At 37.3% G+C, this 23,333-nt stretch overlaps 1 protein-coding gene across 1 annotated transcript; it reads left to right on the top strand.

Moving 5' to 3' along the window:
* Window positions 1-1,822: 1,822 nt before the first annotated feature.
* PCOAH_00006520 (Dynein heavy chain) lies at window positions 1,823-23,321 on the top strand (the record flags this gene model as incomplete). The annotated part of the gene is made up of 34 exons (XM_020057462.1): window positions 1,823-1,912; window positions 2,027-2,114; window positions 2,217-6,144; window positions 6,270-6,555; window positions 6,668-6,755; window positions 6,885-7,114; window positions 7,225-7,305; window positions 7,412-7,687; window positions 7,816-8,067; window positions 8,199-8,496; window positions 8,615-8,697; window positions 8,859-9,016; window positions 9,341-9,482; window positions 9,601-9,821; window positions 9,994-10,154; window positions 10,287-10,358; window positions 10,519-10,605; window positions 10,749-10,842; window positions 10,932-11,334; window positions 11,497-11,701; window positions 11,907-12,112; window positions 12,424-13,383; window positions 13,507-13,633; window positions 13,920-14,116; window positions 14,249-14,500; window positions 14,638-14,825; window positions 14,952-15,028; window positions 15,154-15,227; window positions 15,381-15,860; window positions 16,006-19,369; window positions 19,456-21,256; window positions 21,355-21,547; window positions 21,693-22,880; window positions 23,064-23,321. The coding sequence occupies 34 exons, from the start codon at window positions 1,823-1,825 to the stop codon at window positions 23,319-23,321; spliced, it is 16,608 nt and encodes a 5,535-aa protein (XP_019913275.1).
* Window positions 23,322-23,333: the final 12 nt, after the last annotated feature.

Here is a 23,333-nt window from a genome sequence, read left to right on the forward strand (position 1 = left end):
TACATGTACGTTTGCGCAGCGATTCAAATTTTTACATGCTTTTTTTTTTTTTTTTTTTTAACTATACATTTCGGGTGATACAGTGTTCGTTTTTTCTGCATTTATGCAATTTGATTTTCCTTCAATCATTTCCATAGTACTTTTTTACTATTTCATTTTTTGGCATATTTTTTTACTCCTCTCCACATGGCTTGTTTTACTTATTTCTCGTATTTTCCCCCACTTTTATTTTCCCGTTCACCGAATGTGCTAGCATTTTCTTCTTTGCAAGTAGCCCACTTTTATCGCAAAAAATATTACCAAGCGCTTAATCCGTATGTAATTATTTTTTTGCTTTCTCTTCAAAAGGCAACACCAAGGGGACATTTCCCAGAAGCAAAGCGTCAATGTAAGGTGTAAGGATTATAAAAGTTTGCTACCATTTCTACGTCCTTTAAAAAGGCATGCGTCGGTTATAATTCGATAATAGGTTTATACAAACAATTCGCCGTTTTTTCTCATAACTTTAGTTCGCCATATTATAGTTCATCCTTTTAGTTTTAATTCACAACCTTCATTGGAACAGTTTGTATCGTCCAATTAACCCTGCCAACTTGCATAAATCATTCCTACCGAAAGTTCTTTTATATACCATTTGCGTGTTCACCCCATTTTTATAGCGTTACCCCCCTTCAATTGTTCATATATTTTATGCACATTATTTACCTGACCTTTTTTTTTACAATTTATGGGTCACTTTTAACGGAGTTCCATTCTGTCGATGCTTTGCAATTGTCCAGAAAATATTTTTTTCCTTTTCTACTGAATCAGTGCACTTGTCTCATTTTATTGCATTCGCTTTCGAACAATTCCAACGGTTTAAATAACTTTCCTATTCACACATTAATGTGTGCAACGCTTCTCTAATCATGCACATGAAAAGTGGAAGTGCCTATAAGAATACCACAAAACGTTCCTCCATTTTACGGCAAAATGAACTTTGATATTTTCAACAATGCAGTAATTGCGCAAAGAAATATGACTCACACTTGGGGAATGCAAATCTTTGTACAGTTCGCTAAACCTTGTCTGCCTTTCCATTTTTAAATCTTAAAAAAGTTCCTATTTCTTCTACCTTTAATTGTGCATCGAATAAATGGCTAGCACATTTTTGTGAACCTCTTGCTGTGCTTCTCACTATTTGGGGAAATTCTAAAGCGAAACGTGTAAAAAAAGTTTCCATGTAGAGGCACATAAAACGATATGTAAATCAAAAAAATGTTAGTATTATCATATGGCTTCACAAATTAATGCTCAGGGCAAACATTTTTCCAATCGCAGGTCTCGTGAAAATTGTGTAAATTTTTAAAATATCTCCTATTAATTATAGGGAAAAATAAATGGCTAGACAAAGCGCACTGCACACGTGTGTAGTTTTTTTTTTTCCGCATTATAATAACTACAAGTATTTTTTTGTGTACATTTTTTCATAGAGGAGCCTCCATCGAGACAGAAAGGGAGTTAGCTTTCCCAAGGTAGAGCTTCCCATCAATTCCGCTCCCCATTTGCGTAAATTAAGGAAAAATATAAACGCGCAAAACGTTCGGTTCGCAGTGGGAAGGAACCTATATTATAGGACCCATTTCGCGTCTATAAAAATTTCGCATTTTTCACAACATCAAAAAAAAAACACCCAACTTGCACCTACACACAGAAGCACACTTTTTTCATTCTCATAATCTAGACATCCACACATGTATTCTGCGCATATGCTTTCGCGCACTTCGGTTCACTCTTTCGTCCTGCTCAAAGACATAAGCTCAACCATTCCTGAATCCAAAACATGAATGATGAACTGGAATGTTACATAAAGCGAAAGATCACTTCGTTGTTGAGGATTCGAAGCGACGTTTTTAACGCCCTCATACAGGAAGTTAGTTTAGCTTAACACAACTCTTGTTAAAATTTGTTCCCATTTTTTTGCACCACTTCGCAACCGTATGGATGGGAAAAACACCACCACTCCTAACCCTTTTCTACCTATTAGGGAAAGAATAAAGATGATTTAAATTACTTCTTCCTATCGGCACCTGTGAAGAGCACTTTGTTTTTCGTGGTACATAGATACACCTACGGTAAGCATTTACAAAAGGGGAAGAAGTGCACCCACTTTTTGTTTTCCTCAAAGGAGCATTAGTTAATTAGTTTTCTCTTTCTTTATCCATACGCATTTTAAGAGGAAGAATCGGATGAACCCGATGCACCGAACGATCCGGACACATCGAATGAAGTAATACACCCCTCTCAAAATGACAAGGAACACGACACAGAAAATTCTACTGGAGATACAAAGCAGGGGGAAAAAGATAAAGCAGAAGAAGGGGGAAACATCCAACGGGAAGAAAAAGCAAAGGATATTAACCCGGAAAGCACTCAAATTGCGAATGATGATGCGGAAAAGACGCCAAAAAGGGAGACAAGTGGCATAAAAGGAGAATACGAATCGGAAATTCCATGCCCATCAGAGGAAATGAAAAATGATAAAGTGGAGACAAATGTAGAGAAAAGTAAAGAAGAGAAACAGACCCAGGGTGCCAACAAGCCTATTGATAATTCCACGGATGGAGCGAATGAGGAGGATTTACCAAAGGGGGACCCTCCCTCCGAGGAAAATAAAAATGACAAAGGGAAAAAAACGAAAACACGTTACACCTTAAAAATGAGTTTGGGCCATATAGAAGCTGACGATGTGGAAGAAGAAGCAGCCGCATCAGAAGCATCCAACTTCCTCCCCAATGCAACAGAGGAGAAGCATAATAGGAAGAAAGAGACAACCAAGCAGATAGTGTACTTCCTAAAAATTAAAAGTGCCCCAAATGATCAGAGGCACGAAAACCTGGACGAGTATTTCAACACCAATTACACATTCGGAAATTTACATCACAATTATATTAACAATTTGAAGGCTTACTTTAAAGTATTTTTCATCCCCTTCTTTCAATGTTTACTAAAAAAAAACGACGTGTTCGAGCAGATAGGAAAGGAGACAGACCAAGGGGTAAAAATTGACCAGGTGTTAAGCAAACTACAGCACCTTAAAAAAACGGAAATGCTAAACAACCAATTGGATGACGCAAACGAATTGAACGAAAATAAATATTTGAATATCATGGAGAGGGGGAAACACACAGAGAAGATGAACGAATTTGGCACAGACGAAAAAGCTGTCGATTTGGTAACAAAAGGGAAAAGTGCCAACCGAAGTTATCTCCCACCTCAGGATAAAATGCAAACTAATGAAACACCCCACGGTGTGCCAAAGAAGGAGGATAATTTCCTCCAAAATAAAAACCTGCTCAACTCCTTCTATTACCTCCTAAGCTACTACAAACAAATCTTGAAGGTAGAACAAATGTCATACAACGAAATCAATGCAGACATAATTAAATTAAAAGATGACACGATAAACATTAACAATTACCTGAGAAATATTTCCAACATAATAAAAGATTTCATCATCAAGGAAAAAAAGAACGATTCGAAGAGAAAAAACGACAAAACGGCAGTGGAGTACTGGAAAGAAAGGTACCACAGAATCTACAGCTTAATTGAAAAAATTAACGGCAAAAAGTTCGAACAAATTATAGAAAATATTAAAGGAAAACAATATAACGGCGAATTGTGCAACGAAATAAAATTGCTCATCAAGGAGGTGGAAAATATGCACATGGAATCCTTCGAAATGATCAAATTTAGTAAAATTTTGGAAAATTCTTTTGAAACTTTAAAATGCAATCATATTAACCAAATGAAAAATGGCATCAAACTGGTCATTCGGAAGTTGAAAAATATATGGCTAAGTTCAAAATATTTCCGGAAGGATGAAATTATAATTGCCTTCTTTGTTAGACTCTCCGATATTATATTCGAATTTATCCTTTTCCTAGCCATCAAGGTGAAAAAAATGAACAAGCCAAAGAGAATAAAAAAGGTCATTTCCAAATGTATAGACATTTTAAAATTCTACGAAAAGGAATTCATTTACGTAAAACTGGACATCGAAATGATCGATATTCGTAAAAATTGGTACTTTGACAAAAATGTTATTTTCAAAAATATACGACACTTGCAGCATGTCTTGGCTACGCTATACACTGTCTACTCAGAAATTATTTACTTCACCGATTTGTGTCTTCTAAAATTGAAAAAGCTGGTCAACAACAAGCAAATTATGAACAGCATAATATTAGAAATTAACAAACTCTACGAACCGTTTAACGATGTGCTGAAGAATATCTACCTCTACGATGACGAGTCGATCATGCAGCTCATGAAAAGGCTGAATGAGCAATGCCTGAAGATAGAAAAAAAATGCATCAAAATTATTTATGTCCAATTTTCAAACCTGAGGAATACAAAATCGACGTACCTCTTAGTGGAGAAGTTTCAAAATTTGAAGAAGAGTTACAAAATTGATAGACTCCTCATTAAGAAGCTTTATGACATACTATTTTTGTACAAAAAGGAACTCTACCTGTATATAGACCTGTTTAACAACATGTGCGCGAACAAAGATCTGGACATTTATAAAAAGTTCCTCTTCTGCTTAAACATCTACAAAAAGATAAAGAAGCCAATTTTAATATTCAAAAATAATAGCTACATCACCACCTCTAATGAGTACAAAATTATTATTAAACTTTACGTCAACTTTTGCAAAAAAATGTTCTCCTACATTGTTGAGACGTATGTCATATGGAAGAATAACTCACTCTCTCAAATGAACAAGTTCCTCTCTTCCAACATTATCACCATAAACAAGCAGCTGAACTTTTTTTACGTCATCAATTTTGATACCACCTTTTTTAAGACCTTATACGAATACGCCTACATTGAATCGATTTACGATTTCTGCACGCCGATCGAAATTTTGAACATGTACAACTTAAAGAAAAAGCTATACAGATATCTGTACGAGCTGAACGAAATAATTTTTTTCTTCAAAAATTTTACTACCACCACTTCCACCATTCAGCAGAAAGTCCTCATAAAATTCTTTCAATGCTTCGAACAGAAACTCATCTACATATCCAACAACATCAATTGGCTAAACTTAAACATAGACCACTACATAAACGATTTAAAAAACTGCAAAAGTGTAATCGAAAATGTGCACGTGTCTCTCTCCTACTCGCTCAACAGTATAGACAAAATTATTTACAACATGCAAAATGTTAACCTGGTAAGGTACATACAGTGGGGAGACATGAAACCCCTGCACATCCAACCATTTTTCAATTATTTTGAGGAATATAGAATAAACCAAGTCAACAAAATTTTACAAAAGTACAAAGAAATATCACATATTTTAATTAAAATAGAACAAATAGTGGAAAAAACGAAGAAGGGAAGATGCGAAATCATGGACGAGTTGTACTACCTATATCAGTGCAAAATTTACAAGTGCCTAAGTCTTATTATCATTAAAGGGTTATGCAATTATGAGACCCTAATTGAAAATGATTTCCAGAAAAAACTTCTACAAAACTATAAACCTTGTCTCTACATCAAGGAGGACATTTATTCGGATGTGTTTCTGAACAACTCCATACAAAATATCTTCAAGCTGATCTCCAAATTGTTAACCAATTTGCTTCTAACCTCTTCTGAGTTTATCAGATGGCTGGACTACTCATGCATTGAAGTTCCGATATCGCTGAAAGAAGACTTCGAATTCCTCAAAATGAAATTCTCCTTCTACCAAAGCGTTAGCAAAAATAAAATTATCATCGACCGGATCATACACATACATCAGTTAATACAAAACGTTTTCCAAAAGGCCAACAAATACATATACAGTTTTATGAATTATGATAATATTATAAATTCCATTGTTAGGACGCAGAGCAGCTTTAATATTCACCAAAATATTTCCTACCCTCTCATTTTCTATGATAATATCCTAAAAAATATTAGTAACATACAAAACAAGATTGACAAAGAAAACGATAAAAAGACCATTCAATTTATCTCTCTCAATATTTCCTTCGTCCTTAACTCGATAAAGAACAAACTGCTCGACTCCAAGAAGTTCTTTTTTAACAACCTCCATTTTATATTCACCACGTTGAAGTGCTCCACGCTAAGTGAAATTACGAAATATAGGTAATGACTCAGGGCGTCCACGTGGGGGTGATACAAAAGGCTACCCATGGTGAAGTCTCCCCCTTGTAGTGTTAATCCACCCACACACACATATATACATTTTTGCATGCCTTACCCCCCCGCAGCGGCATCCTGGAGACATGCACCAGCTCCATGGACAAGTACGAGAATATCATAAAAACGATAAACACGATAAAGGCTGAAAATATAAACATCGAAATGAATATTCAAAAGACAGAGGAAATTTACAACATGCTTACCATATACGGTGACAACACAACAAAGGAAGAACAAAAGGAAAAGTTGCTTCTGCTGTATCCCCAGTACCTAAGCATGCTCAACTCGGCCTTCTTCAACGACAATCTGATGTTTACCATAAAGCAGGAATTTTACAAAAACACCAAAAATAAGGTAAATCGGGGGAGCATATAATACTTTGACTACCTATACGTAACATGCGTCTTCCCCCATGAGTGTGAACTTTCACCGCTTATACGTCCTTTTTCCCACCCTTACAATCTAGATAACCGCCTTCGAAGAAAAGGTGAAAAGTATTTTGGAAAAATTTCACATGTTCGGACCGTCCTCGGAAAATATCGACTTAAGCGAAGGTAACCTCAAAGGCGCAGAGGGGAAAGTCACTCTTCCATTTTGTAAAAGTTCCCCTCCATCCCGTTTGTTCTAACGTAATGCTCATCTGCACACCCATGTCTGTGTTGTTTCCCCTTGTTGTCACCCAGGAATGGAAAGCCTAAAAAAATACATCAACGACTTCAAAACAATGGAAATTGAAAAGGACGAAATAATTAAAGCCCAAATTTTGTGCAACATGAAAATTTTCCAATTCGAAAACTTCTACCTGTTGAAGAACACCATAAAAATTTACAACTCCATCTACTCCATATATAATTCGTACACCACTAGGATAAATGACTTCCTAGACGTTATATACTACAAGCTGAATATTAAGGTGCGTAAAATGAGCAGATGCACAAAGTGGTGTGGACAGGAAGTCTACCCCTAATCCCACATTTGCATTAACATTCTTGTGCACACAAAACATTCTTATCAAATATTCAGGAAATAAATAAATCCTTAAAGGAGGTGAAAAGCGAATTGATGGAACTGCAAAAGGATCAACCCGAGGCGAAAAACATTCTGGTACAGTTATTCATCACCTTATTGTGGCTGTCTCAGCGGGCTACTCACCACATCCAACGTTTCGCCTACTCATTCTTCTTTCCTCTATAAAATACTCCCCCTTTAGCCGTTCAAAAAAATAAACGAAGAACTAAACAAAATGAACACAACGCTCATAATCGTGTATCTCCTACAAAACACAAACATGAAACTGACCAACTGGCAAGAAATAATAGACCTCCACTTGAAGCGAAACAACATAAAGGACCCAGTTACCTTTGAAAATACCATCATCATTAACGACAAAAATATTAACATAAAATCGATCACATTATACGATATGTACGAGCTGAAAATATACCTCTACTTTAACGAGATCAAATACATTATATACAAAATTAAGGTGCGTCCAAAAACAGAGAACCTTCTGACAGGCGTGCGTGTTTATAGGCCCCGCTGCGATGGCGCCACGCAAACCATGTCTGCGAATACTCACACACATTTTCACCTTGTTGCATTTACACCCTGCAGGAAGTGGAGAAGCTAGAAAAACACCTGAACAAAATTGAAAACAACTGGAAACAGGAAACACTGAAAATTATAAAATGCAGCGACCACTTCATACTGGACAACAACAAAAACATTTTTAAAAATATCAAAAAGACATTTAACGATTTGCACCAAATGAGGAACTTAAATTTCGCGCAGGATTTAATACCCAAAATAACACATTTGCAGAACAAGCTGCTTTTTATTCACGAGCTGCTGTCCCTGTGGATGCTGGTACGCATTCGACACGCCTTTCAAACAATGGCACAATTAAGGATGCGTGCTTTATCATGTTTTCTCTGCATATTCCACATATTCATGCCGTCGCAATCATGACCTGCTTGCCTGTATAACCCCCCTCTTAGACCCAAGACAAATGGGCCAGACTCGAAAAATTTTACAACAATGAAAATTTCAATCACTTCAGTAACGAAATGAAAAATTTCGACAAAATAAATAAAACATACTTTGAGATCATGAAAAATGCGAAGAAAAATCTGAACCTATTCCACATTTGTAACACTCAGTTTTTTTATTTTCTGAAAAATTATTACGAGCGTGTGTTATTTTTGTCAAACGAGACAATAAGCTTATTGCAAGATAAGAAATTTTCCTTCCCGGATTTTTTTTTCCTGAACGACGAGGAGTTGTTCTGCCTGCTCTGTAAGGCGAAAGGGAACTGCGCAAATAAAAATGCGCTAAAAAAATTTGTACCTACGTATATACACCTATGCCTACGCACGTTCAACATTTGATCCACTCAAAATAACCTGCCCCGCAGCCAACACTGAAACGGAGAATTTGAAAAAATATTGCTTCGTAATTTACGAAGAACTTTTATCCTTTAACGACATAGACAAAACGGTACACTCGCTGAAAGGGACATCGTAGCGTATTCCTCACTTTGCGCTTTGGAAAATGTGTCCCCATGCGTATGTGCATGAAAATATGCGCATACCCATTTGCCCATTTATTTATTTGTTTGTTTATTTTTTTATTTATTTTTTCCTTTTCCCGCTGCACAGATCATCGAAGTCGTTACTACCAAGAATAACACGCTCAATTTGAAAAATGGGGTGAAGATAATGGGGATAGACACCTACGTCCTCTTGAAGGAGAAAATAAAAAGCACCCTGAAGGAAAACATCCTATCCAGTTTGAAAAGCTACTACAACACTAACAAGTATGCACACACGCTGTACTACGTTACTTTGCGTGGGTATAATTTTGCCACTTAACGTAAAGTGGAAAATTTGCATCAGCTTTCTACTCATCGGAAGAGAGTATTACTCCATTGCTAATTCGGCAAACACGTATTGTATTTACTCCTTTTCTGTGCCCCATCGGTTCCTTCCCTCTTTTTAAAAATTGCCTTTTTGTGCATACCACGTGTTGCACATTTTTATCCCTCACATTTTGTCCTTCAAATTAGTTAATGTTTCCTTTACGCTGTTGCCCCACTCCACAAAATGGAAAATAACCGCATCTATCTTTACCCCCCTTTCAGGATAATCCCGATAATCATGAACAACGTGTCTGTAGTTTCCAGCACGGTCATAAAAATTATTCTGAGCGAAGAAATAAAGAACGTGCTCCAGCAGAAAAGCGTAGAATACACCCAGGGGATTCTGGACATATACAAAGATTTGGTAAGCCACTAAATGGGTAAAGAAGCGCATACGACAGTGCATGTGTAACATTTGAGAATATACATTGTACACTACCCCACTCAGAACAAACATAAACACCTTCTTTTTCACCCCTCAGTGCAACGACATAGCCGAGGAAATAAAAAAAGAAAAAGGAAAAAACACGCAGAAAATAGAACAAGCCTTAATTATATACTTGGAATTTATCGACACGTTAAAAAAAATCATCCAGGAAAATGTATTCGATGAAAACAACTTTTTCCTGCACTACCAATTTAGATACAGCGTCGACAAGAACAAGGAACAGATCGCAGTAAAATATGGCAACTACACTTTTAAGTAAGGAAATAGGAAAATGAGAATACATCAAGGGCACTGGTCCGACTGTGGGGATATTTAAGGCATTTCTCCGATTATATTTCCTAATGAGGGATCTCCACTACCAAATTATAATGCTACCCCGCTCACAATAGTAACTACTCTCTTTTCCTGCCACCACCTTACCCCTAAGATACAACTATGATATACTAGAAAATAACAGCCTATTCATAAACATGCTGCCGAATAATAAGTACGTGTTTTCGATCTGTTCCAATATGCATAAAAGTTACTACAACATTTTGTGCGGGAAGAACAAAACGTCCACTATCCGGTACATCACATCTACACTAGGTAAGCAAGAGGTGTGCGCCTAGCGAATAGCTGCCCCTTTTCGATTCCTTTCATTTAGTCGTAGAAACGCATATGTACAGATATTACTATGAGGAATGCTCCTTCATTCACTTCATCCCCCTGTTCATGCAGGACAAAGAACCTACTTCCTCGATGGGAAAACACACAACATAAGAAATTACATACTGGGTTCTATTCAGATGGGTATCCAGAAAAATAACAGAAAAATTAACACACACATTTTTTTATACGTATATATGCGTCTTTGCATGGTTAAACGCAGTGGTCCCCCCCGTAGACACACATTCTGCTTGCGATACCGCTCACATACCAAATGAACCCCATCCTTTTAACCCTTCTTTAGGCTACGCTTTGGTTTTCCAAAATGTGGACGAAATGAAAGTGGAGCTATTGTCCGTCCTGACGAACGCATTCAGATCTATCCAAACATGTACAGCACATTTTTTTCTACCTACAATAACAAGCAAAAATAGGGGAGATAGAATATCGGCTTGCCTATTTACACATGCATAGTTTTACACACACGTATGTGGTGTAGTTTTAAATTTTCTTTTTTCCCCTCCAAATTGAAAGGCCTGAAAAAGAAGGAGAAGAACATTTACCTCTTCAGCAAAGACGTTTCGTTTAATAGCAGCTCCGTGATATTCTTCACGTCAAAGTCGTGCGGGTAAATGTTTCTTCATTTGACCTACACAACTACTACATAAATATTACGTTTATTTACTACTTGTATATTCCCCACTTCCTCCAAAACAGGTGCAAACGCGTCCCCGCCAATTTAAGGAGCCTGTGCAGAGAAATTATCCTAAACAACTGCCAACAGATCGAACTTGTGGAAATACTCCTCTACGTCAACAATTTTCAAAACGTGAAAAATCTGTGCTTAAAATTTTGCAACTTTGTGGAGTACTTAAATTTTATTTATTTCCGTTCAGAAAATAATGTGCTAAATGACATCATCAACATTATACGGTTATGCAAGAAGGAGAATGAAGAAAGCAACACAGACGAGTTGCTAGCCAAATATATTTTCATCTACTACTACGATAAGTTAAAGGATATCAAGCAAAATGAGCTGCACAATTTGATCAAAAAATTTCTAGACGTGGACCTGAATGTGAAATATGATTTGCAAGACGGACGGGAAAGGCTCAAGGAGGTAATAAAAAGGGGGCACTTCACTACATAATGCATTGTATATTTAGCTGGGGAGTGGGGCTCAAATGGGCTGTTCACCTACGTACTCATATGCCCCCCCAATATAATAGTGATAAAATATACATAAGTAATATTTACACGCGCATTATTACTCCCCCCGCAGCTGCTAAAGCAGGAGTATATTTATCTGAAGGAAGACCTATTCCACAAGTACGAAAAGGACGTGTATGTGCTGAAGGAGAAGCTGCATAACCAGTCCCTGTCTTTACTCTTTGGAAGACCCCACACGGGAAAGTCGACACTGCTAAAAATTTACAGCAAATTGTATGGTGATAAATATGGTTTCATATATTTGGACTCCCTGTATGGTAAAAAAATTAGTTACCCAAAACGGCTAGCAACCATAACACTTAAGAGTGAAATAGATAAGGCATATACATAAGAGGAGTTGCCTGCCTTACTAATCACAATGTGGGTCGTAGAGTGGACATTTCTCCTACGTATACATATGCACGCATCCATATTCACACATCTATATGCACTTTTTCCTCCTCCAAAAATGCCAATTCACAGACTCCCAGAACCATTTCAACGAGGCCTTTCTACGCCAAGTCATAAAGAAGAAACAAGAAAAGCACAAGGAATACACACTTATCATGAAGCTCAATTTTCTGAACCCCATCATATACAATGTGCTGTCCTTGGATAAGTTGGTTTACCCTAAAAGGGGGAAATTCCACGGGGAGGACGCAGAAAACGGAATGAAGATAATAATTGAGGTAAAGAAAAACGCGAACAGAGCAGCACAGGAGTAAAAAAAGTAGCGTTACAAAAGAAATTATGGCACAGCGTATTTAATAAAGTTGATCCACATATATGGCTTACAACGATAGGCAAATTCCCGCATCGGAAAAGCAGAAACGCACATATAGAGCAAAACAGGCAACGATCAAATTATCAGTAGGCATGTAAAAAGTTAGACATACACCAAGAGACATTTTTATTTTCACCCTATTGTTATGCCAATCGCTCCTTGAATTGTTCACCATTACGTACATTCCACAATGTGTGAATTTTCCCCCCTTCAAAGTGCAAAGACATATCGTCCATGGATCCATACCTGCTGAACAAAATGAACAAAATTGCCATCCAAGACAACACCAACATTTACAACTATTTTAAAAACAAAAGCTCCAAATTGATAGACGACATCCTTAACACAAACTTCTTCTTCGAAAAAAACGCAGAAAATGATAAAACGTCCTTAACTTATATAAACAACTATGAGGAAAAAAAAAAAATTCTTCTCGAATTGTACCAAGAGTTGAAGTTATTTTATAGGAATTTCTTTCTTCCCATTTTTCATTACATAGAAAGAAAAAAAGGAAATCACTTTAACGTAAATAATTTTTACACAAAAGAAGAAGAAGTACAAAATATGACCCTGGGTGATGGTCACGTATCGCGCACCTGTGTCTTCCATACCGATGTGGATGAAAAAGTAGTCATAAATAATTTCATCGACATTTTTAAAAGCAACATATTAATTTTTTTAAGAGAAAAGGAACTGAACCAGTTGCTAGTTAGCGAGGACGCCAACACGGAAAGTGCACATAATGATGTGTCTACTCTGCCACAAATGGTACAAACACAAGGGGGCACTCACTCCCATAACGAAACGGAACTAACTGAACAGAACTACCAGAGATACGTCACGAACGAGGAATACGACTTGGATAATATAAACAAAAATTACATAGAGAATGTATGTATCCTACAAGCTGAAGCGGAAAATAGTAAAAAAGTCGAATTGCATAGCAAAAAAGAAATCACTAAAATTTCCATCATTAAGGAGAAGGTCCTTTTTATTCTTCTAAGTTGTCTCGTTTTTCTGTTTAACAATTTTTTAAATGATCAGGAGAAATCTAACTTTTTTATTTTTTTAAAACAGTTGGCTTCGTCTAATAACGTCAACTTTGGCAACAATTTGGGGAACTCCTTCTACCACATAGAAAAGGACGCGTGGATTCCCATCAGCGATTTTTTTATGGTAATCACAGCAGGATGCTCTACATGCGCATGCGTATGGGTGAGAGGTGCCAAACATAAAGTGCAGCCAATCTGCGAATATAATCCACACAACGATTATTTTTTTCGCTTCACCTCCCTGCAGTCCTCCCCGAAAAACCACCTGGACGAAAAATTCTTAATATATTACGACGAAGAAATGAAGAAGAGGATCAACTCGATTAGCTTGCTCTACAAGGGGGAGTCCAACATTTGTCTGATCGGAAGTACAAGTAAGACGAATCCCATGCAACCATTCATACGCACTTACCAATGTTTCACACCTGTTGAATATGCATGTAGTGCAACGCACAACTTGTAGATCTTCTCCCCTTTTGACTATTCAAAAAGGGGCAAAACTAACGATTGACACGTTGTTACATGGACGACACATCAACATAGGCAGACATCCCACTGTGAATCCTCCTATCCATTGTTCTGTTCTGTTATGTTTTCTTCCTTACAAATTACAATGTGTCCGATAAACCTCACGATATTATAATTTTTGTGCCCCCCCAGAAAACTGCAAAACGGCCATACTAAAGGAAATCGTGAACAGGCACTCCAAAATTGACCACCTCATGATCGACGTTTTGAAACACACAAATGTGTTAAATTTTAAAGTGCTATACGAGAAAATGACAAAAAAAAATGTCAAAAAATACTTCCACCATTCGGTCCTTTATATCTGCATAGACGACATCCACATTAATTACGTAAGAGGAAGAATGGAAGAAAAGCGGAGCGTACATTGACGTCAATAGAATCACCCGAATTCACCTGTTTCGATTCCACTTCTTGCGCAGTTCCAACCTGACCACCTGCACTGACTGCTTTGCCACTTTCAGGAAAAAGGCAACAACCCGTCGATTGAATTCCTACACAATTTGCAAAGGAACCTGTGTTACTTCGAGAACAAGGCCCTTAGCGTCCAAAATGTGAAGAGCATAATATCCCTAAACTTCGAGCACATGAAAAGGAATAGCTACTACGAATCGATTTCCTATTCTTACGCTTCGATCTTTTTAAACAGCAGCAGAAAGGGCCTAGTGGGTTATTTTAACGCGCTCGTGAATCACACGCTGAAGGGTGCATTCCAGGTAGATCAAAATGGTGCAAATATTCCCTAACGTGTGTATACATTTGTGCATACTTTTTATTTGTCTTACCTCCGCTGAACAAATGTACACGCACATCCTTCGTACATGCCACACACCGCTCCTCCCCCCCTTCCCAGGGCATACATACCAAGCTAGTAAATTACAGCATGGACGTCTTCTTCAAAATACACGAAGACATCAATTTTGAGGATAAAAAGGAAAACTACCTGCTTTTCACAAAAGAAAATATTTTTCTACTCTACGAAGACTTCTTCTACACCAAGTGGAATTTTCAAAATGAGCAGGACGTCGTCGCAAATTGGTGGTACGTAAAAAGCATTAATAGATGAAAAGGAGAAAAAGAAAATTATAGACGCGCCAAAAATGCAGCTTAACCGATATACACAACAAAAGCAAAATATGTAAAACAACATGTTATCCCCCTCCGCAGCGAAAGTGCCGAACGTATTATTCTGAATAGGATCCTCAAAAAGGAGAACAGAAAGGACATCCTCAAAACGATGAGAAGTAACGAATGAGAAAATAATCCGGAACCCCCCTAGTGCTAACTTTCCGTTTTTCCCTGCTTCTTCGTCAGAATTCATAAAAGCAGAGACACCATTTTTCCATTTTTCCATTTCGCCCTTTTTCAGCAATCGCGGAGAAGCACTTTCAGAACCTAAACTGGGAATGCTCCTACACCTACTTGAATTACTTTTGCAAAGAGGTACAAAAAGGGAGAAAAAAACATATTTAAAAAACCCTTCAATTCGGGAAGGGTTTCTCCGTGCGTCCACTCTGTATATTTGTCCATCCTGCACATTTGTCCATCCTGCACGTTTGTTCATCGTGCATGCTTGTCCTGTCCACCACCCCGCAGGTCCACGAAAAGGTCGACGCAGATTCGCTGAAAGACGAATTCGTGAGGAGCCTAAGCAGCTACAACAACCTCTACATTAACACAAAAACGTTCGTAGAATTCTACTTCAAAAATATAATACAAGTCTACAAAAATGTCAGTAAAAACATAAATTCTTCGATGATCATTTGTATGAACAAAAAGAGAGCCATCATTTTGCTAAACGCAATTGCTTTTCTGTTAAATATAAATACTGTACTGATAAACAAGTCTAATAATTTGGAAACTTCCCAAGAAAAAATTAACTACTACAACAGACTAAGATTTAAGAGACACCTTTTCATACTCATAAACCATTCCTACCATTTTGACGATTATTTTTACTCCCTAATTTATAAAAAGTTTCCTTCTGCTCTCTTTGACAAAAAGGAACTTTTCCATATGTACACAAAAACGAATTTAATATCCAATGAGCTAAAGTGGGAGAACATCCAAAATATTGTAATAGAAAAAAAAAAAGGATCAAATGTCTATATAGGGACTGAAATATGTCCTCCTCTTTGTGAACTATGTCGCCCCTTTTCCCCCCCACCATCACAACGACATTTTTATACCCACCCTTCCCTGTTTCACCCCCCACCTATAGATGAAAAAGAATACCTACGTTTGCCTAGTTCACGAGAAACGCTTCGATCTTTACTCGAGCAACTTCCAAAATTACAAAAACGTCTACAGTGACTTAAACGTTATCCACCTGGATAGCTGGTCCAGGGACGAGTATACGCACTACTGCCACCTGTTCCTAAAGAACCACCAAGAAAATCACTTCATCGATAATATACTGAACAATTTTAAAAAAAAAGCCATCCTAAATACGCTCGAAGATGACATCGAAAAGGAAGGCAAAAGCATCACGCTTCAGAAGAGGGAAAAAACAAAAGGCAAAAATAAGGTCAACCAAATTTTCATCAACTCGGAAGATTATATAAAGAAAAACAAAAACGATAACACCAAGGTGAGCGAAAATGAAAAAGGAAATGAAGTCGTAAGGGATAATGTCCTTCCAAATGAGGGGGAAAACCAGACAGTCGCTCGTGTGGACAGCACGATAGACGCTCAAACGGGAGGAAAAAAAGAAGCGCACCATGGAATGGAAAAGGAGAATGGAAACGAACACGCTAAAGAAGATCATAAAGACGGTCTGATTCATGATACCCATGATGGGGATAACGAAACGGAAGGAAATCTCCCCAAGGCAAATGACGAACAAAGCGGAAGAGATGCCCAGGGGGAGCCAAACCAAGATGCGGAGAAAGCAAAAGACGAACTGAACAAAACGGATGACATCCATAAAGGAGTACCAGAGGAGAAGAAAAAGATAAAAAAAGGAAAAAAGAACAACCAAAGCGGGAATGAAAAAAAGAGTGTTGTAAAAAAGAAAGAAGGGGAACAAGGCGGGAAGAAGATAAACAGTAAAGGAGCGAAGAATGGAAAGGAAAATGGAAACAAAATTAATGTTAAAAATAATGAGGGAAAATCTACGTTGGCGTCGCAAATTAAGGCGAAAAACATGGGTGATAAGCCCATCCAAAAGGGAATAGCAGGGAAGAAGACTCCTCCACCGAAAAGCGCAATCAGTGCTAATGCATCCAAACAAAACGATAAAAAGAAGGAAAGACAACCTATAGGAGGTTCCAAGACGATGAAAAAGGAGAACGCGCCATTAAAAAAGGTACCGAAGCCTAACGGCAAAAAGAGCGTAGAAAGGGATACACATAATATGAAAGGCAAACCAACACATAAGAAAGTTTCCCAAAAGACGGGCCAAAAAAGTAGCAAAAAAGAAATGAGCCAAATGGACAACGCTATGTCAAACAAACCGGTGAGGGAAAATACAGAATGCGAAACGGGGGAGGATACGAAAGAAGGCCCAAGCGAAAAGCTCACGAATGACACAACAAGGGGTACCGTTACGAGCGATAGGAACAATGTCCATCCAGATGATGTACAAGGGGAACAACCAAATGCTGACCCAAGGAAGGAAGAATCCTACAAAAGCGGCAAACCTTCGGAGGGACAGGAAAACGATCAGCACACACAACAAACAGCTGAGAAGGACGAAACGAAACACTCGGGTGAAGATTCTCCTCCAGTAGGAGGAAACGGAGAAGCCCCAAAAAATAATGACTACAACAGAAAGGCAATGCACGAATTGAACAATTTCAACGAAGAAGTAAACAAGCACAGTTTTTACAGCATGATTGAGACGCAACTAGAAAATGTCGTGGACGTGTTCATACAAGTATACTACGATTTGAAAAACTTTCTAAAAAAAAAAAACTCCAACTTAAATTTTATACGAATTAACAAGTACAGCTTTTCGGACGCCCTAATCATGTTTTACATTTTACTAAAAAATAAATTAAACTACAAAAATAAACAACTGCATATGTTCAAAATGGGGCTGAAAAAAGTGGAAAACATATTCGAAAATTATAACAACATGAACGAGGAAATACAGTCCATCCATTCGTCCATAAAGAAAATCGAAGAAGAAATTGAGCATCTGAACAATTCCATTAAGACAAATTCGAAGGTACTCCTAGACACAGAACAACAGTTTAATGCAAACCAGCAAGTGCTGAATAAAGTCGCAAATGACATAGACGAAATGATAGAAAATAAAAACGAGTCTGAAAAGGAAATTGAAGAAGAATGTATAAATATCATTTTCAAAATTCAAAATGTAGAAAATAATGAAATAAAAAATATAGTAAAAATAGGGACGCCAGATTTAACGCAAATGTGTATAGCCATTATGATAAACACACTGGTGAGGAACTCCTTCCTAAATGATAATAACGACAATTGGAATTATTTTAAAAATTTTATCGCAAAGGAAAATTTTTCAAAATTTTTTTTCAATTTTAAAAAGGAAAATATAACCGATAAGCAAGTTAAGAGGATTAAGGAATACATGGCAAAGGATGAGATTGTCTACGGGGCCAAGAAAATCCTCCAAACGAACAACTTATTTACACACTTTTTCGAGTGGATTACCTTCCTCCTTAAATATAAGGAGTACTACAAGAATAGCTGCCAAATTCAAGAAACCATTTCAAATAATAAGTTAAAAAAAGAACAGTACGAAAATGAAAACGAAAAGCTGAAAGAACAAATGCACCAAATTAAGTCCACCATTATTAACAACAAAAAGGATGTAGTCACACAAACGGAAGTTGTAGAAAATTTAAATAAAAAATTGCAAATAATTAATAAATCCTACCTGCCCATTTTTGAAATCAAACAATTTCTCGAAAAGATACAAAAAAAATATATCTACACGATTGAAAAGATTGAAAATAATTATAAATACATCGTGTCAGAAGTTTTGCTCTTCTCCTTTTTCCTAAATTACTCCTCCCCCTTTAACTATAAATACAGATGTTACCTCCTAAACAAATGGAAACAAATTATAAAAAAAAATAACATCCTCATAAGGGAGGACATCAGAATAGAAAGTATCTACTCATGTGACAGCATCGTCTCGCTCTTCATATCGGACAATTTTCCGAGACACATTTTTTACATTCAAAATGCGCTCATCTCACTGAACCATTTTAGGTGGCCACTGTTGCTCGACCAACAGAACATCGGAATAGATTGGTTGAAAAAAAGTTACAGCAACAATTTGGTTATTCACAATTTTGATGAAAATTTAAGCAAACATTTAGACATGTGCATAATATACGGAAAGAGCTTGATCATTCCATTTTTTAATTTTCAAAATTTGTACATTTATGATAAGAGGAATGACGATGCATTCAACTGCGATGATCGACACGAGGACAACTTCAAACGCGTGCGGTTGGATCTCCTCACCAAGAAAAACTTCCTCAATTTTAAGCTAAACCGTAGGGAGATCAAGCTGAACTCCAACTACGGCATCTTAGAACCCGTCATCGAGCGGAATGTGTACTTATCCAACGGGAAGTACTACATCAACATAGGTAAGCAGCGTGTTATTAAGCGCCCCCATCAGCTATGCACCGTATTTTTTGTTCTTACCATTCCTTGTATTCACCCCCCCCTGCAGGCAAGAAGAAGCTGGAGTACAACAGCCAGTTCAGGCTCTTCCTCGTGAGCGACACCAGAGACAGGTACTTCCAAGACGTGGAGGACTACGTGAACATCATCGACTTCCAGATCGACAAAAATTTGATAGTAAACAAAATTGTAAACATCATACTGAAACATGAGGACGAAAAGAAGGTCATCAACTTTAACACGAAAATTAGAAACTTCTACGAGACGAAGCAGACGCTCAAATTTCTGGACGACGGAATGATCATCGAGCTCTGCACATTTAACCACAAAGCAAATAACAACAAAAATTTAATGAACGTGATAAATAGCAACGTTCTCAAAAAAATGGAAATAAAAAAAATGCTAAAAGAGTACAAACAGGAAATTAACAGAATTAAAAACTCGTCGGAAAATATAAAACTCCTGGGGTACCGATTCCACACCATTTATAAAGTGCTCCAGAAACAGTCCAGAGCAAAATCGACCTACACCTTCAACTTCAATTATTTATTAAATATTCTGAACAATTTAATTAAGCACATCAATAAGAAAATGCTCATTTGTAACTTCAACCAGCTGATAAAAAAATTCACACACAACTGCTTTGTCTTCCTGTTAAACACGATCCATAAGAAGGACCACCTGTTCTTCAGCTTCCTCTTTTACTCCTCCTTAATATTCGAAGAGAGAAAACTGCATCAAATTGGCAGTTCAATAAAAGTGGAGAAGGAAAAGTATTACTCCCTGTTTTTACAACTTCAAAAAATTGCAAACATGGACGCACCGAATTCGCACTCCCTAAATATAGAGTGGCTAAATGAGAAGAAGAAAAGACAACTCCAATTTTTGCACAACGAATCCCCAAATTTCAAAGCGCTCATTCAAGACATGAAAAATAACTCCATGGAATACCTCAATTGGTACAAGCAAAACATGCCAGAAAATAATTTGTTCTTTCTAAAAAAATCGCAACTAGAAAAGTTAGAAAAGTTAGATGTGATCCTATTTCTGTACATTATGAGGAAAGATAGACTCTACTATTACATACACTTTTTGCTCTCCAATTATTTGGACTTGTCTGAAAATATGAACAACCCCACCCATTTAAACCTCTCCAAGGATCTAAATTACATAGATGCGAAAACATTCATGTACATTACAGAACCAAACGCATATTATGATCCCATTCTCCTCAAACATAAAGCCACAAAAACGCTCAGCGTCGGAAATAACTTCAATAGTGAAATACAAATAGTGATAGAAACGTCTCTACAAAATGGAAATAAATTATTACTAGAAAATTTCCACCTAATAAATTTCAACATGGAAAAATTTTACGAAATTTATAATAGTAAAAAAATTCATTCCAATTTTGAAATGTACTTAACATCAGAAAAGGGACAAACATCTATTTCGATTTTAAAAAAAGCCATTAAAATATACTCACACAAAAATGAATACTTAAAAAATTTCCTCACAGATTTATTTTCTTACGTCCATCATATGTATAAGGACAAATTGAAAAATAACTTTGTAAATTCTTTTCTTTTTTCTCTTTCCTTTTTCCATAGTATTTTAGCCTCCAGATGCAATTACCATAATTACGGTTTTGATGAACGTTACTACTTTGACGTGAAGGATTTCGAAAATACCTTCGACTGTCTTCTTGCATATTTCGATTTTGTCCAAATGAGCGCCACCTTACCTGGCGGATTTAATTCCTCCACACCAACCTGTAACCTTCTTAGTGAGAAACCCACCCAAGTGGATACGCTCATCCAGGAAGTTCACATAAACTGGGCGTTCGTAAAGTAGGACCAAAATTGAAACAGCTTCAAAATGAGCTTACTCCCCACCATGTACAACCGTACAACCACCGCTGTGTCCTCCTCCACTAACCTTCCTGCAGGGAGATCATCCTAAACGGGTACGGAAACAAAGTCAACGCCAATGATCGGAAGATTGTAAAGAGTTATGTGAAGGAATATTTCAACGAATACTCCTTTAACGAGAAAAACGAGTTCGTCTACTCGGCCGACGAAAACTTCGATTACAAATTTGTCATGAACCGATCGATCAAGGAGTATGTCAATTTGATTAAGGTAAGCATAAACAGGGCGTCCCACAACGGGGGGTAATTATACACTGGACAGGTTGCGGGCGCATGATTTGCTTAACCATTCTGCCCCGTTCAATAGACATGTACCCACGTATATATGCCCCGTTCGTACTTCCCCCGAACCTCAGACTTACCCCCTCTTCAACAGCTGCAAAACATACGGAATGAAAATAGAAGCTGATAAAAAGCAACACGAAAAGTACAACGAAAATATGCTCAAAAATTTGGAAAAAATATGCAGCGAGGAAATTTTAATATACAAGAAGGAAAACAATGACGGCGATATTTTCTTCAACCTGGATAGTGACTATTATTCAAGCTCGTTACTCAACACAGATGATGAGCAAACGGGGAAGTCCCCCCGAGGAGATAAACCAACTGTGTGTGAAACAGAACTGCTTGAAAAAAACACACTTGAATGTGAATGCTCAAACGGGGCAGAGACAAATGACGCCCTTCAAATTGACCATGCGTCTCAACAGGATGAAGATCCAACCATTCCTAACAAGAACGATCACACGAACGATGAAACGAATGATGACAAGTTCGATGACGCAAGGTTCTTCACCCAAACGTACAGATGGAGCCCCGGGGAGGACGAACCCCTGAACAGACGCAAAGCGGAAAATATGGACTTCCTAAAAAAGATTAAAAAAATGAACGAATTCTACGAATTGATAAAGAAGCTAAAGTGCACATTCAAATACAACGTCAGCATTAATGCAGAGTGGACCAAAGGAAACATAACGACCATCCAATCATGTTGCAAAAACGAAACAGAGAAATTTAAAAAAATTACAAATTTAATATACAATGATGTAATGAAAATTGAGCAGGAGTTAAATAAAAATAAAAAAAAAATTGACAAAGAGACCAAGCGAATTATGATTTCCCTCTCCCTAAATGAAGTGCCAATAAAATGGATGTCCAATTTTAACAAAAAAATAAAAACCATCGACAATTTTCTTACATACTACGAAAATGTAAAAGAGCAACTCTACTTTTGGAACATCACAGGGGAATTACGTTTTTATAATATACAATACCTTTTTGATCCGTTAAATTTTTTTAAAGCCTTGTTGATTAAATTCAGTTATGTGCATAAAAAAAAATTATGCGACTGCATATTTTTGTCCAGTATAAATAACACCCTAGACATGAAGAGGACAAAAAATACGCCCCATTTTCAGAAAAATTTCTTCTACAGTAGTGATGAAGAGGACGCGTTTTCGTCCAACCAGATTAACTACTCCGATTATGTCCACTACGAGGTGGATTCCTGCTGCAACGTGGATGTGTCCGGGCTGCACACACTGGTAAGGGGGGAGCAGCACTTCGCATAAACACATGCACACATGTGTTTGCTTCCCACGCAAAAAACTCCCACTTGCGTTGCCCATTTTTCATGTTGCAATTGGCCCACTTCCCCTATATTGCAACCCTCCCAACGTGAGAAAACCTTCCTGCATAACACTCCCCCCATTCAAACCACCCCGCAGAACAACAACTTCGAATGTCTGGGCGTCAAGTCAAGGAGCAACAAAAAGTACGACGAAATCCCCATCGTAACGTTAAGCGTTATCGAAAGGAGAGAAAAAAATATTCTCAAGGACAAAAAAATACCGCTTTACCAGTACAAGTATAGCTCAAAATGGAACAAAAAAAATAACAAATTTATAACAAACTTATATTTCAAGTCGGACAAGCACAAGTCATTCATTTACATCAATAAGGTGTATCTGTTCGTTTATAACTGATTAGTGATGTGA

This window comes from Plasmodium coatneyi, chromosome 4 (genome assembly GCF_001680005.1).
Source record: "Plasmodium coatneyi strain Hackeri chromosome 4, complete sequence".
In the NCBI taxonomy this organism is placed as follows: Eukaryota; Apicomplexa; class Aconoidasida; order Haemosporida; family Plasmodiidae; genus Plasmodium; species Plasmodium coatneyi.